General features: G+C 32.8%; 1 protein-coding gene across 3 annotated transcripts in view; it reads left to right on the top strand.

The window, feature by feature from the left end:
• The window catches only part of Uch-L5 (ubiquitin carboxy-terminal hydrolase L5), a 294,886-nt gene that overhangs the window by 269,886 nt on the left and 9,135 nt on the right, over positions 1-15,865 (top strand). For 2 of the 3 annotated variants that reach the window (XR_013878334.1, XM_080156539.1), the window contains exons 2-4: positions 14,211-14,294; positions 14,761-14,837; positions 15,539-15,801. The exons of the other annotated variant lie outside the window; for it this stretch is intronic. Coding sequence is in view for 1 of the 2 variants with exons in the window: in XM_080156539.1 (XP_080012665.1) it covers positions 14,762-14,837; positions 15,539-15,801 (339 nt within the window). In the remaining variant the exon portion in view is untranslated. The remainder of the gene's footprint in view (positions 1-14,210; positions 14,295-14,760; positions 14,838-15,538; positions 15,802-15,865) is intronic. 3 annotated transcript variants of the gene reach the window in all.

A 15,865-nucleotide genomic window follows, 5' to 3' on the forward strand; every position in this document is an offset into this window, starting at 1 on the left:
TGTAAACAGACCATCAGGGGGATGATTCTCAAATATAATATTATAGCTAAGATATTGTATTGGCTGTATTGTTGAGTGTAAACAGACCATCAGGGGGATGATTCTCAAATATAATATTTCAGCCAAGATATTGTATTGGCTGTATTGCTGAGTGTAAACAGACCATCAGGGGGATGATTCTCAAATATAATATTACAGCCAAGATATTGTATTGGCTGTATTGCTGAGTGTAAACAGACCATCAGGGGGATGATTCTCAAATATAATATTACAGCCAAGATATTGTATTGGCTGTATTGCTGAGTGTAAACAGACCATCAGGGGGATGATTCTCAAATATAATATTACAGCTAAGATATTGTATTGGGTGTATTGCTTAGTGTTAACAGACCATCAGGGGGATGATTCTCAAATATAATATTACAGCTAAGATATTGTATTGGCTGTATTGCTGAGTGTAAACAGACCATCAGGGGGATGATTCTCAAATATAATATTACAGCCAAGATATTGTATTGGCTGTATTGCTGAGTGTAAACAGACCATCAGGGGGATGATTCTCAAATATAATATTACAGCTAAGATATTGTATTGGGTGTATTGCTTAGTGTTAACAGACCATCAGGGGGATGATTCTCAAATATAATATTACAGCTAAGATATTGTATTGGCTGTATTGCTGAGTGTAAACAGACCATCAGGGGGATGATTCTCAAATATAATATTATAGCTAAGATATTGTATTGGCTGTATTGTTGAGTGTAAACAGACCATCAGGGGGATGATTCTCAAATATAATATTACAGCCAAGATATTGTATTGGCTGTGTTGCTGAGTGTAAACAGACCATCAGGGGGATGATTCTCAAATATAATATTACAGCTAAGATATTGTATTGGGTGTATTGCTTAGTGTTAACAGACCATCAGGGGGATGATTCTCAAATATAATATTACAGCTAAGATATTGTATTGGCTGTATTGCTGAGTGTAAACAGACCATCAGGGGGATGATTCTCAAATATAATATTATAGCTAAGATATTGTATTGGCTGTATTGTTGAGTGTAAACAGACCATCAGGGGGATGATTCTCAAATATAATATTACAGCCAAGATATTGTATTGGCTGTATTGCTGAGTGTAAACAGACCATCAGGGGGATGATTCTCAAATATAATATTACAGCCAAGATATTGTATTGGCTGTATTGCTGAGTGTAAACAGACCATCAGGGGGATGATTCTCAAATATGATATTACAGCCAAGATATTGTATTGGCTGTATTGCTGAGTGTAAACAGACCATCAGGGGGATGATTCTCAAATATAATATTATAGCTAAGATATTGTATTGGCTGTATTGTTGAGTGTAAACAGACCATCAGGGGGATGATTCTCAAATATAATATTACAGCCAAGATATTGTATTGGCTGTATTGCTGAGTGTAAACAGACCATCAGGGGGATGATTCTCAAATATAATATTACAGCCAAGATATTGTATTGGCTGTATTGCTGAGTGTAAACAGACCATCAGGGGGATGATTCTCAAATATAATATTACAGCCAAGATATTGTATTGGCTGTATTCCTGAGTGTAAACAGACCATCAGGGGGATGATTCTCAAATATAATATTACAGCCAAGATATTGTATTGGCTGTATTGCTGAGTGTAAACAGACCATCAGGGGGATGATTCTCAAATATAATATTACAGCTAAGATATTGTATTGGGTGTATTGCTTAGTGTTAACAGACCATCAGGGGGATGATTCTCAAATATAATATTACAGCTAAGATATTGTATTGGCTGTATTGCTGAGTGTAAACAGACCATCAGGGGGATGATTCTCAAATATAATATTACAGCCAAGATATTGTATTGGCTGTATTGCTGAGTGTAAACAGACCATCAGGGGGATGATTCTCAAATATAATATTACAGCTAAGATATTGTATTGGGTGTATTGCTTAGTGTTAACAGACCATCAGGGGGATGATTCTCAAATATAATATTACAGCTAAGATATTGTATTGGCTGTATTGTTGAGTGTAAACAGACCATCAGGGGGATGATTCTCAAATATAATATTACAGCCAAGATATTGTATTGGCTGTATTGCTGAGTGTAAACAGACCATCAGGGGGATGATTCTCAAATATAATATTACAGCTAAGATATTGTATTGGCTGTATTGCTGAGTGTAAACAGACCATCAGGGGGATGATTCTCAAATATAATATTATAGCTAAGATATTGTATTGGCTGTATTGTTGAGTGTAAACAGACCATCAGGGGGATGATTCTCAAATATAATATTTCAGCCAAGATATTGTATTGGCTGTATTGCTGAGTGTAAACAGACCATCAGGGGGATGATTCTCAAATATAATATTACAGCCAAGATATTGTATTGGCTGTATTGCTGAGTGTAAACAGACCATCAGGGGGATGATTCTCAAATATAATATTACAGCCAAGATATTGTATTGGCTGTATTGCTGAGTGTAAACAGACCATCAGGGGGATGATTCTCAAATATAATATTACAGCTAAGATATTGTATTGGGTGTATTGCTTAGTGTTAACAGACCATCAGGGGGATGATTCTCAAATATAATATTACAGCTAAGATATTGTATTGGCTGTATTGCTGAGTGTAAACAGACCATCAGGGGGATGATTCTCAAATATAATATTACAGCCAAGATATTGTATTGGCTGTATTGCTGAGTGTAAACAGACCATCAGGGGGATGATTCTCAAATATAATATTACAGCTAAGATATTGTATTGGGTGTATTGCTTAGTGTTAACAGACCATCAGGGGGATGATTCTCAAATATAATATTACAGCTAAGATATTGTATTGGCTGTATTGCTGAGTGTAAACAGACCATCAGGGGGATGATTCTCAAATATAATATTATAGCTAAGATATTGTATTGGCTGTATTGTTGAGTGTAAACAGACCATCAGGGGGATGATTCTCAAATATAATATTACAGCCAAGATATTGTATTGGCTGTGTTGCTGAGTGTAAACAGACCATCAGGGGGATGATTCTCAAATATAATATTACAGCTAAGATATTGTATTGGGTGTATTGCTTAGTGTTAACAGACCATCAGGGGGATGATTCTCAAATATAATATTACAGCTAAGATATTGTATTGGCTGTATTGCTGAGTGTAAACAGACCATCAGGGGGATGATTCTCAAATATAATATTATAGCTAAGATATTGTATTGGCTGTATTGTTGAGTGTAAACAGACCATCAGGGGGATGATTCTCAAATATAATATTACAGCCAAGATATTGTATTGGCTGTATTGCTGAGTGTAAACAGACCATCAGGGGGATGATTCTCAAATATAATATTACAGCCAAGATATTGTATTGGCTGTATTGCTGAGTGTAAACAGACCATCAGGGGGATGATTCTCAAATATAATATTACAGCCAAGATATTGTATTGGCTGTATTGCTGAGTGTAAACAGACCATCAGAGGGATGATTCTCAAATATAATATTACAGCCAAGATATTGTATTGGCTGTATTGCTGAGTGTAAACAGACCATCAGGGGGATGATTCTCAAATATAATATTACAGCTAAGATATTGTATTGGGTGTATTGCTTAGTGTTAACAGACCATCAGGGGGATGATTCTCAAATATAATATTACAGCTAAGATATTGTATTGGCTGTATTGCTGAGTGTAAACAGACCATCAGGGGGATGATTCTCAAATATAATATTATAGCTAAGATATTGTATTGGCTGTATTGTTGAGTGTAAACAGACCATCAGGGGGATGATTCTCAAATATAATATTACAGCCAAGATATTGTATTGGCTGTATTGCTGAGTGTAAACAGACCATCAGGGGGATGATTCTCAAATATGATATTACAGCCAAGATATTGTATTGGCTGTATTGCTGAGTGTAAACAGACCATCAGGGGGATGATTCTCAAATATAATATTATAGCTAAGATATTGTATTGGCTGTATTGTTGAGTGTAAACAGACCATCAGGGGGATGATTCTCAAATATAATATTACAGCCAAGATATTGTATTGGCTGTATTGCTGAGTGTAAACAGACCATCAGGGGGATGATTCTCAAATATAATATTACAGCCAAGATATTGTATTGGCTGTATTGCTGAGTGTAAACAGACCATCAGGGGGATGATTCTCAAATATAATATTACAGCCAAGATATTGTATTGGCTGTATTCCTGAGTGTAAACAGACCATCAGGGGGATGATTCTCAAATATAATATTACAGCTAAGATATTGTATTGGCTGTATTGCTGAGTGTAAACAGGGGGCAGATTCTCAAATATACCTCGATTTTTAATGATGACTTTCTCCTTATCTGTTAGCTGTGCAACTTTTTCCCAATAACTTAATGTAACATGAATGGATAAGCAAATTTCTAAAGAACTACAAGAATAGATCTCCTGAGAAAATCTGTAAAAGATGAAAGAGGAGGGAAAATGGATATATAACATACGTGGATATTATGACAGGAAAAATTTGTCGTCACTTTAGGTTGCTAATATTGACAATATTTGTTGGGCAGTTCGTTCATCCAGTATTAGAGGATAGGATGGGGTAAAGTGGGTGGATGGGGGGTATCGTTTTTTTACCAACTGCGAGTATAACTTTATTAAAGAACATGATAATCTGGTGTAACATCCAAGTAATGATAAATCGATTAGAAGGGAAGAAGGGCAATTTATTCCGGAAACAGAGGGCGAGAACAATTTAACCTTTTCCTTATTTATTCTCAGCTTAATGTATTACAATATGTAAGCATAACAACATAAGATACATTAATATATTGTGTCATACTGTGCACTGGTTCCTTTGAGTAAATCATGAATGTATTTTAAAATTCAAATACTTTAAGATGAATTTTATTTTTGTACAAATCAGTCCTTTTTAGTGCAGCTTTTTAGAGGATTGGAATTAAATTGAAGAGTCTGCCGTATTTGATGTTTGATGGCATGTTTTAAAGATCCCTAAAAGAGCTGGACTGGTTTTTTAGAAGCATTGTAATTGTCTTTTGCAGGATTTAGGCCACAACGTTTCTCTTCTGAAGTTAAATAGTGGTAAACTATCTTTCTGTCTTAAAACTGAAAATAAATAGCCTGGAACTTTCACAGGACCAATATGAAGCTTACCACAAAAGGAGAACCCAATAGGTTCAGTAAATATTGAGATCTTAATCTTGAAAAAAAACTTTACTACTTTCTAAAATAGGATATGCCTAGTGGTCCTGTGGTGGTTCATGATACTTTATGGAGGATGCGACACAGTCCACTAAAAAAATAAGAATCTTAAACATTTAAATGTGAATTTTACTGGTTTCAGGTCATAATTAATAACCTCCCATTTGCTGGGTAAAAACCTTTGGGGTTCTAATTAAATCTTGGTTGGACTTTAGCAGTGTCCAAAATTTTCTAAATCATTTTGATCTACTAACAGGGGCTAATATTGCTTATCATAATTGGGATTGTACATAATATTATTGCCCATTGTCTTATCTCTAGATCTCTAGATAAAAGTACGAGACAAGAATTAACGCAGGAAATATTAGCTATTAAATATTTCTATGGTTGGTTGCTTTGTAGTTGCTACTCTTGGTAGAAGAGGGAAAGAATGGATATAGGATATACGTGGATATGTTGACAGGGCAAAATTTGTCGTCAATTTAGCTTGCTAATGTGGACCTTATTTATTGTTCATTTTGTTCAACTTGTAGGAGATGAGGGGATGGGGTGTATCGTTATTTTAGCCAGCTGCGAGCATAACATTATCAGAGTGCTTCAAATTGTGCTTCTACATCCATGTGATAATATATCTATTAAGTAAAGAGAATGTAAATGACACCTCTCAACTATATTTCTTAAGGAAACATGTTATTAGATAATCTACAACATGTATTATGGATGTACAACTTTATAGTACCAGGGATGTAGGGATTTGACAATGGACGGTCAATTAATCTTCCCCATATTGTTTAATTTTGAAATGGAAAGAAATAGGAAATTTTTGTGACCTTTGAGCTATTAGAGGTTGAATATTTTGGGGGAAATTTATATCAATTATTGTCTTTTCCCTCCCTGCTATAATAAACCAGGGAGTAAGGGAGGGGACAATGGGCAATTAATTCAATATAAGAGTTATCAAAGAAAGAGCATGGAATCCAGTTTAATCCAATAAATTTGTAGGAAATTATAAAGGGATTGTTAATTGAATAATAGATTTCCATAGCGTCATGTAAAGTGATATCACAACTTGTTTTTGATGAAATATATTGAGGTTTTATGGTGTGATTTTTATATTACAAGATTATTGGACCCGGCCAGCTGCTAGCAAGAATATGACTGCCCCTTTTTATTCTGTTTATTTCCCTTGCCCCTTGACCCCACCTCCCTTCTCCATTCTCCCCGTCTGCTACATTCCAAACTAACACAACGAGTAGTTATTTCCCTTGCCCCCACTTCCCTTATCCCTTCTCCCCGTCTGCAATATTCAAAACATACACAACGAGTAGCGGCATTTCATGCGCAAGTACCCAAACTCAGTCAGAAACTGCTAAATTCTTGCACATTCCCTTTAAGCCAGTACCCAAAGTCTGAGACTCCTAAAAATTGAAATTCGATCCATTGTCCCCTCCCTTACTCCCTGATAATAAACACACACGTGTTACATCATATTTATCAGGGAGGGATAAATCATCTGAAGATAATTTATTCTAAGCATTAAAATTAATCTTCATCATACAGCCCCACAGAGCAGCCATAAATCTATCAATGACTAATATTAGGTTTCTCTGAAAATCAAGGATTTATTATTTTTCAAATGAGGTTTTACTGGAAATCAGTTACTTTACACAAGTGGCTGCGCTCCTAGCCTCTAAAAGGTCTTGCTTTGAAAGGAAGTGAGAAATTTACCCTAAATCCTTTTTTTTAGGGAGGGGAGGGGGTCATAAAACCCCTATCAAATAGCCTAAAACTTACCCTAGACTAGTAACCATCTTTTCAGAGAAACAATAGGTCAAACTGTTTAAGTACGTTACATTCGCAATATCATCAAGATATGGCTAGTGGTAAACTTTTTCTAGTAAGGCGACCAGTTTTGTTAGGCCTGGACATTGTCCCCTAAGCCTTAATGGCTAAAAAGATGGTTTTAATATTATATTTTTTTTTATTTTGATATCAGCAGAAAACTGTCTATAATACGCTGCGATAAATAAATATTCTAAAATTATTATTTTGTTTAATGGTTTTTTTGTTCATTAATGTGTGATATTACAGTGTGATACTTTTGACTGCCGGAGGCAAAATTTATTTTCTTCAGATAAAATGTCCTTCTCTGGTTGTGTATTGCTTGTAAATGTCTTTTTATGACATAACCGTGGATTTACAGATACTAACGTTTAAGTTACAGTTTTTATAGCTTCATTTTTTGTTTAATTAATTCTTTTAAACTGTTTTTAACCTATTTTTTAATCATATATCAAAAATATACTATGACACCAGTAGAATCAGACTGCAGAGCCCAAATTTGAATCAAGTCCCCAATAAACTTTTTTGGGGGGATTTAAAAATTAATTTTATATGTTGCTGTGATCATTTTGACGGGATCAAAAGCAACTTTTAGTTTGGGGTTAAATTGTTTCTTACAGAACAATTTGATATGATTAAGTTTATATCAATACAATAATAAAAAAAACTCTACTCTGTTCGATGGAAATAATTTTTTTTCTAAAACAATTAATTTCAGTGAAAAATTTAACATAATACAATAAAACACATAATGCTAAAGTCAAACCAATAAGATTTCTTGTTTCATTTCAATTATTTATAATTTCCGAAAGAGTGTTTTCACAAAGTGACTTATTTACAATGTAGTTAAATAATTTTATTTAATTAAAATGAAAAGAATGAAAACTATACACGTAAAAGATACATACTTTTTAAAAATATTTTTTAAAAATAAGTTTGAATAATCTTATTTTATATCATATTTGTATATGTGTCAAAAATAATTTTATTATATTGCATAAACATTTGTTGACATCAAATTTAACCCTTTACAGCCAATTTTTATGTGTTTAAAATAGGTGAAAGAACACAAACATGTTAATGTTAATTCATTGGTATATTGTAAAGATTTAACTTTTTAGTGAATTTTTATAGTAAAATCATAAGGCCTAATTTTACTCTATACCAGAATACAATATTTATGAAGCAAAACACTCTAAAAGCTACGAATTTTACCCAAATAAAAAAAGACCTTTTGCTCTGGTCAAAATGACCACGGCAACAGTAAAAATCAATATTTAAATCCCCCCAAAAAAGTTTATTGGGGACTTAATTCAATTTTAGGCTCTGCAGTCTGATTCTACTGGTGTCATAGTATATTTTTTATATACGTTTTAAAATAGGTTAAAACAGTTTAATCACATTACAGAATCAGTCTTGTATGCTATTTAAAATAATAAAGATACTTACTATTTAATGAATTTCATACCTGAAGATACAATGCATAACCTACAGACTGTTCTAGTAGAGTAGATAGATACGCTACTTTATAATGTTGTGCTCTAGTATGTTATGTATGTTTTTGTAAGTTGTATCAGAGTTTTAGGTAGAATCACTTAATTTACTTGTAGACCATCCATAACCCTCTTACAAATGGATTTATTATTACTTGAATCATTCACCAGATTATCATATACTCCAATAAAGTGAATTTTGTAGCTGGCTAAAATAATTATCATTCCCAGTCTCCTTTAACCCCATCCCCTCCCCTCCTATTAGATTAAAGTACAAACCAATAAATGACAGAAGAAATAGCAATCTAAATTGACAAAAAATTTCCCCTGTAATAATGTCCACATATATTCTACATCCATTCCCCCATGTCTGCTTTTTAAAAAGAAATTCTTCCAAATGGAGCGATAGCGCTAAATAAACCATTTTTTATACATATCTTTTGAACTAGCCACCAATACTTTTTCGAACATCATGCAATCTAACCTGGGCTTGATGGAGGGAGGGGGGGGGGGGGACAGGTCAACAGGCGAAAAAAGGGATTCTGCTGGAGTTTGTATCAGATGGTACAGAAATATTGAAATCCTGTATCTGGATACCATTAATCATACAATTCATTCTGCCCTACAACCTTTTCAAAATGGATAAATAACTTTCAAGAAATAAACACATTTTTTCCTACTTTGATGGTTGGGGGAGGTGTCCCTTTATGGAGAAAGTTTTTAGAAATATGGATCGGTCTAAGCAAGGACTTCCAAGCTTTTTATTCTTTTTTTTTGGGGAGTGGAGGGGGGGGGGAAGGTATGATAATTCAATTTTAATCTTCCACCATCCCCCTTGGATGTCTTTTACGAAGTCACTCTGCACATAATAAACACACACAATATTTTCTACCCTACGTTATACTGTAAAATAGAGAATTGATTCTTAGATCAATTATTGGGTATATTTTTATTGAAATATACTATGGGGAGAATTTTATATTGGGTTCATGGCCAATACATTTTACGAAGAACAATTTTGTTTCTGTATTTTCCACTTAGGTTCACTCAACAACATAGGCTGAAGAAAAAGATATATAGAAAACAAGGATGACAACATCCACAAAAGCGAAGCTCTGATACGGTAGGACAAGCGAACATTAACACTTGTTGAGTATCAGAACTGAAAAAGCAGAATAATAAATGTATAAAACTAAACAAAATTATAAGTAAATTTGTTACCACACTGCTTAAATACAGCCTACTATTTCAGGACATACTTACATTTTTAGGACTTGATTATAAAGAAGCTTCGCTTATAACATTATACATTGTTGTACGAGGAATCAGTATTCCAAAAATCAGATGAATAGCATAATTATATCGCGTGCAAATTTGTTGTAAAAAAGTTAAAAAAACAACATGTTTTAAATGGACGTACAGACTTTCTAGTAATGATTCCTAAATTGTACCTAGCAGTGAAATAATCATGCAAAGTTTGAAATCTATAACTAGAGCTAAAGAAAAGAGCTGTCATGGAAGGACCGACTTTAGTTATAAAAAAGCTTCGCTTTTAACAATAACATAAGTTGAAGAAAAAGATATATAGAAAACAAATTGCAGCCAATTTGACAGGGAAAGAGATGCTGCATTAAGGAAGAAAACTAGTTGAACTCAATTTTTTCCACCATTATATTTAAATAAAAATTTGAAGAAATTTTTTTTGTGGGTAAAGTACAATTCATTTGTGACTTGATTAATAATATAAAAACCATCCACAAACAAGTAATTTATCTCAAAATATTTATTTGTCTGAAGCTACAGAAATTCAGAAATTCCTGTTCCGAATTCACTATATTTTTTAGGTAAGATTTAAAAATATCTTGAAGTGGTTTTAAACTATTTTCGTGACCTCCGACATCCTTCCCTAGAGGCTAGAGGCGAAGCAGTCAGTAGTCTGAAAGCAGTTCACAGACGGACAAAATGTTTAGTGATTATATAGTAGCTCTGTAACTGAAACTTTAGATGTTCTTATATTTCAAATTAGATTCTTAAAAAACAAATTGTTAAATAAGCTGATAAAGTTTTTTGAATTGAATAAGCCATCAATCAATTTTACTGATACTCACAGAATATCAAATTCAAATCACCTCTATATTAGATTAGACTTAGTGAGCGCAGCTACTTCTCTAATATATCTCTACTAGTGGATGCGCCCCTATCCTATAGGGGATAAGTTATGTAGAAGATTATTAAAAATCTGAGGTATATTTATGCATGAATAAAATATAAGAATTTAAAACTGCTTTAGTTATAACTAGCAGCTGCGCCCAAAGCACCTAGGGAACGAATGGCAGTAAAATAGTCTGAAACCATCTCAATTCCTAAATTTAAATTATAAAATGGCCTAAATCAATCCTGGGACTTATATATTTTCCTAAAATAAAGAACTCAATCAGACAAAAAACCTACAACTTTACGTAATAGGATAATGATCATGTAATTAAATATATGTTCGCACTACTAGCTGCGCTATGTTCAAACCGTATTGTTCTTGTTATATTTTGAATGTATGTTCGTACTACTAGCTGCGCTATGTTCAAACCGTATTGTTCTTGTTATATTTTGAATGTATCTTCGTACTACTAGCTGCGCTTTATTAAAACCGTATTGTTCTTGCTATATTTTGAATGTATGTTCGTATTCCTAGCTGCGCTATGTTCAAACCGTATTGTTCTTGTTATATTTTGCCTACCCCTGGTTAACCTTATCAAATTACAAAATTATATTTATAATTAGTTTTAACTCGAGCATAACCGTTTACTTTAAACATTTGTATTACATAGTCGCGGGGCAGAGGATATTTTATCTAAAGAAAAACTTTTCTTAGTTTTCATAATCATATTATGATCTGTAACTTACATGTAAAAATCAATACATTTTAATTATAATTATCATTTTCAATAATGCAATAATTATGGCCAAAATAGTTTTTCTTCCGTAAAAAAATCTCTTCCTTATTGTAATTTGCCTCAAGCCTTTCTTTCTTAATATTTTCTCTTTTTCTTCCTATTTCTTTTCTTTGTCCTTATCTTTCTCTCTCTCTCTCTCATTTTCTATTTCTAACTTTGTGAGTTATTTGAATCTAGTTTATGTTTTTACCTCTGGGAATATCTGAAAAGCATATGAATTGAACTAGTGTTCGTTCAAAACACCAACCTAAGACTTTATCTTAATATTTTTCCATTATTCTCTGAAACCGATTAATATCCGCTGGATTAGAACTAGGGCTAAGCCATTAACAGTTTTGTTAGCCCAGGTCTTCGGCAGCATTTTTCGTATCCATCTTGCACGAGCCGCCAGTGACCATTTTCTTGGGGGATCTGTCTTCAGAGCGGCTGGTTTACGTCTGCGAGACAGATATGACAAGACAATGTTTCTGACAGCAAAAGTGCATTGCCTAAGAATTGGGTGGGTGACTTCAGTTTCAGCGGCTGAGTGCTTTGATGCTGGATCATCTAAAAAAATCGATGTATTATTATTTGGATGTTGCACCAGATTTTCATGTACTCTGATAAATTTATGCTCGAAGCTAGCTAAAAAAACAATACCCTCACCCATACCCCTACTTTAATACATTCCCTCCCCTCCTACGGGATGAACGAACTGACCAATAATTAAGGTAGATAGCAAGATAAATTGAAGAAAATTTTCCCTTTTCAATATATCCACGTATATCCTAAATCCATTTTTTTAAAGGAATTGACGTGTGTAAGGAAATAAAAAGGGACTGCCTGTAAATCTGTCATAAATGAAACGAAAGTGGATTGAATAAATTTTGAATTTTGTGAAGATAAGGATGTTTGTTGGATTTACATGTATGCATATCCTAATTTCTCTTCAAAGTTTCTATTTGAGAATGTATCAGAATATGAGATTCATAACTTTATGGCTGCAGCTAAAGCCAAGTGTATCCTGGGTTAAACATTCTTTCAAATAACTGTGGGAGGCCTGTCAATATATTGTGTGTCAGAAAAAAGGCAATCTTTCAATGTTGTTTAGTTTTGAACAAAATGTATAGATACATACATATATTTTAAAGAGAATTTTAATAAAGTGATTTAATCTGTGAGGGAAATGTAAACTTATTGAGATAGGCACTTCTAAAAATTTTATGTGAAATATGATTATCTTTAGAAAGAAGTTTTATAACTTTGCTGCTTCATTCTCAAGAAAACATTGGAATTAAAATGCATTTTGTTAATTTGGTCTGTATCACAAATAGCAACCAAATTTTTAATTCATGAGAATTTTTTTGTCAAGTCCTAACTCTGTGGGGCTCGCGAAACACTTATTCTTTAACCTTACTTGTCAGAAAGTTTGTTTGTGGCTTGTGGTAAATTGCATAAAATTCAACATGTATATTATACTTGTCCAGGTCAATTTTAACTTCTTTGGAGAAATAAAAAAAATACTTATATACAATATCATTATGATTAATTTTGAGGAAGTTACAAAAAGTTTTGTGATTTCAAATAAATAATCTGTTATTATTTTATTTATGACAATTAAAGAAGGGGAAAAGACTTAGTTGTTTTTCCAGATGCCATATCTCTGTCCTTCCATATACACACATGTACATGGTAAAATGAGATACCACCTGCAGGGTTAATTGGTTTGATCCCACACAATATTTATAATATTATGGCTTCCCTTCAAGCCTTCACGGTAATTATATATAGTGTAATCCTTACGTAAAAAACAGGATGTATGTCTATCTACGGGCCTTACCGCTAGTCCTTATATAAAAGTAACCCAAAAAAACAACATGATGTCTATCTGTGTATGTGTCTGTCTACTGAAGGATTTTGCTGACCGCTGAACCGATATGGTTCTCTAAAATATAGCTTGTCATAGATGATCCAGAGAAGGTTTATATACTATTTTAGATCCGAAAATCAAATCTCGTACAATAAGATGAATTAGGAATTATACGAGAAGAAAATAATCTTCGATTTAGGGGAGCTTCATGTAGGTTCCGGGATGGTTTTAGGCCCTATTATTGTTATATAAATGTGAGTTCTGTGATGTGTTTTTTTGTGTGTAAAAATTGTCAATTTTTAAAGTAAATAGTTTGCTATATAATTGTTGCTTTATTTATGCACTTTTTAAAAACATTATAGTAAAAGATTTAAAGTATTTACCAATAGTTCTCTTAACATTTAGTTTTCTGGCACAATAAATATGATTCCCTTTTTTTCTGCAATTTATATATCTTTTATATTAATATTCTTATTTTAAAGAGACTGCAGGATATCTCTCTGTACTATTTGTTGTACCGAAAGATCTCGCCAATTGTTGGATCACTATTGTTTTTGTCCGTTAAATTTGGGAAAATATTGTTAAATAGTTTTCGACCAATTTTATATTATCAAAAAATTGCGGCATTTGCGCTTTAACAACAATTCCGCGCTCCACACTTTATGAAAATTCAAATTTTGTTATTTTGTAAATTTCTTCAATTAATTACAGTAATTATGTCTAATTATGTTTTAAAATAAATAATGTTATCGAAAATTTATTTATATAATTCAAATATTTTCCTTCTTAATTCCTCTTTTAGTTGTATCTGATTATATTTTTTTAGTTTAGATATTTTGATTAAAATGTTTAACAATGTAACGCTTAAATAGATAGAAGAAGCAGCTAATTTTATAACTTTGATACAGGTAAAATTTATATTAGAAGTACTTTATCTGCATAGTTTCATATTTTTTATATTTACAATAGGTTGCGGTATGATATTTACAGATTTAAAAAGCCGGGTCCGTTTACAAATTACCAATGGAAAATTACCTTAAATTTGTATATATTACTAAATCTTGAAAGAGATAAAAGCATATACGAAATGTAATCGAACCTAAATTTGTTGATTCAGATATTTCACCCAGTTTAAAGATCAGAACTGCATTAACAAGGTTTATTTTGAACAATTGCATATCTCTAGGTACATCATAGGTTTTAAAATTTTAAGGCTTGTAACAATTTCTTTTTTATTTTTTTTTTTTTGGGGGGGGGGTGGATGTCGCCAAATCCACGTTGTAAACGATTTGTTTTCTTATGATGGAACTATTACAGAACTAAGTATCATTAACTTATTTAGTTTTGTGCAAATATGATATTTAATTTTTGTAGAATGGATTTGGATACCGAACTTGTGGAGTTTGTAAATGAAGGCAATGTTCAAAAAGTATTTGATACAATTTATAGGGGTAAGATGGAATTTTATTGTTTGTAGGGGGGGGGGGGGGGTAATTCAACCATCTAGTAATCAACGATTAAATAGCACTTGGAATTCGAATTTCGATCTGAATTTTTTTATGAGTAATCCTTGGTAGTTCTATTTTCCCTAAATCGAACAAAAGGTTGGAAAGGTAACGGTTGGCAGCTCAGTCGTTTTTTTTTGTCTATTTTCAGGGCAAATTCATCATTAATTACGTAGGAATCAACTTTTTAAAACATATTTTTGGTTTGATTCATGTTAAATGATAGCAATAACCATTTTTAAAATTTCTTGTACCAACAGCTACCGGCTAGAACCGTTTGATTTGGTGGAGATTTGCTCTTAAGATAGCCAAAAAATGGCAAAACGGCTGAGCCGCCAGCCATTAGCCGTTACTTTTCCAATTTTTTGTTCGATTTAGGGAAAATAGATCTACCAAGGATTATTCATGTAAAATTTCAGATCGTAATTCGAATTCTATTAAATTCTATTCGAACACTATTTAAATTCCCGCACCCCCCCCCCCCCCCCTACCTCGGGCTGGGTTGGGAGAATTTAAAAAAAATTGAACACATCTGCATTTTTAAAATTTATTCACATATTACTTATAAACAAGCTATCAACCGTTTCAAATTTGACTCTTACACTTTAAAATATTTTATTTTTAAGTTAATTTTTTTCTTGTTTCAGGGGCGTGCTTGAATGTTCCTGTAGCATTTTCAGACGATGGTGACAATGAAATATTAACAACACCACTTATTCAAGCAATATGTTTAAAATCAAGCCCTAAATTAGCCCATTCAATAGCCCAAATATTATTGCTTCATGGAGCGGACCCAGATCTCAATGTTGATGGCCGGTTACCCCTGCTGGAGGCTGTTAGGCTTGACAGGTTGGAAATCGTCAGACTTCTGTTGGAGGCTGGAGTCAAATCATCAGCTCGAGATAATAAGGTAATTTTTGTAAATATGTATTAATATTATTAGTGTAATTGATATTTATATAATAGAACACATT

The sequence above is a fragment of the Acartia tonsa genome, chromosome 4, assembly GCF_053477335.1.
Source record: "Acartia tonsa isolate MP-2025a chromosome 4, ASM5347733v1, whole genome shotgun sequence".
In the NCBI taxonomy this organism is placed as follows: domain Eukaryota; kingdom Metazoa; phylum Arthropoda; class Copepoda; order Calanoida; family Acartiidae; genus Acartia; species Acartia tonsa.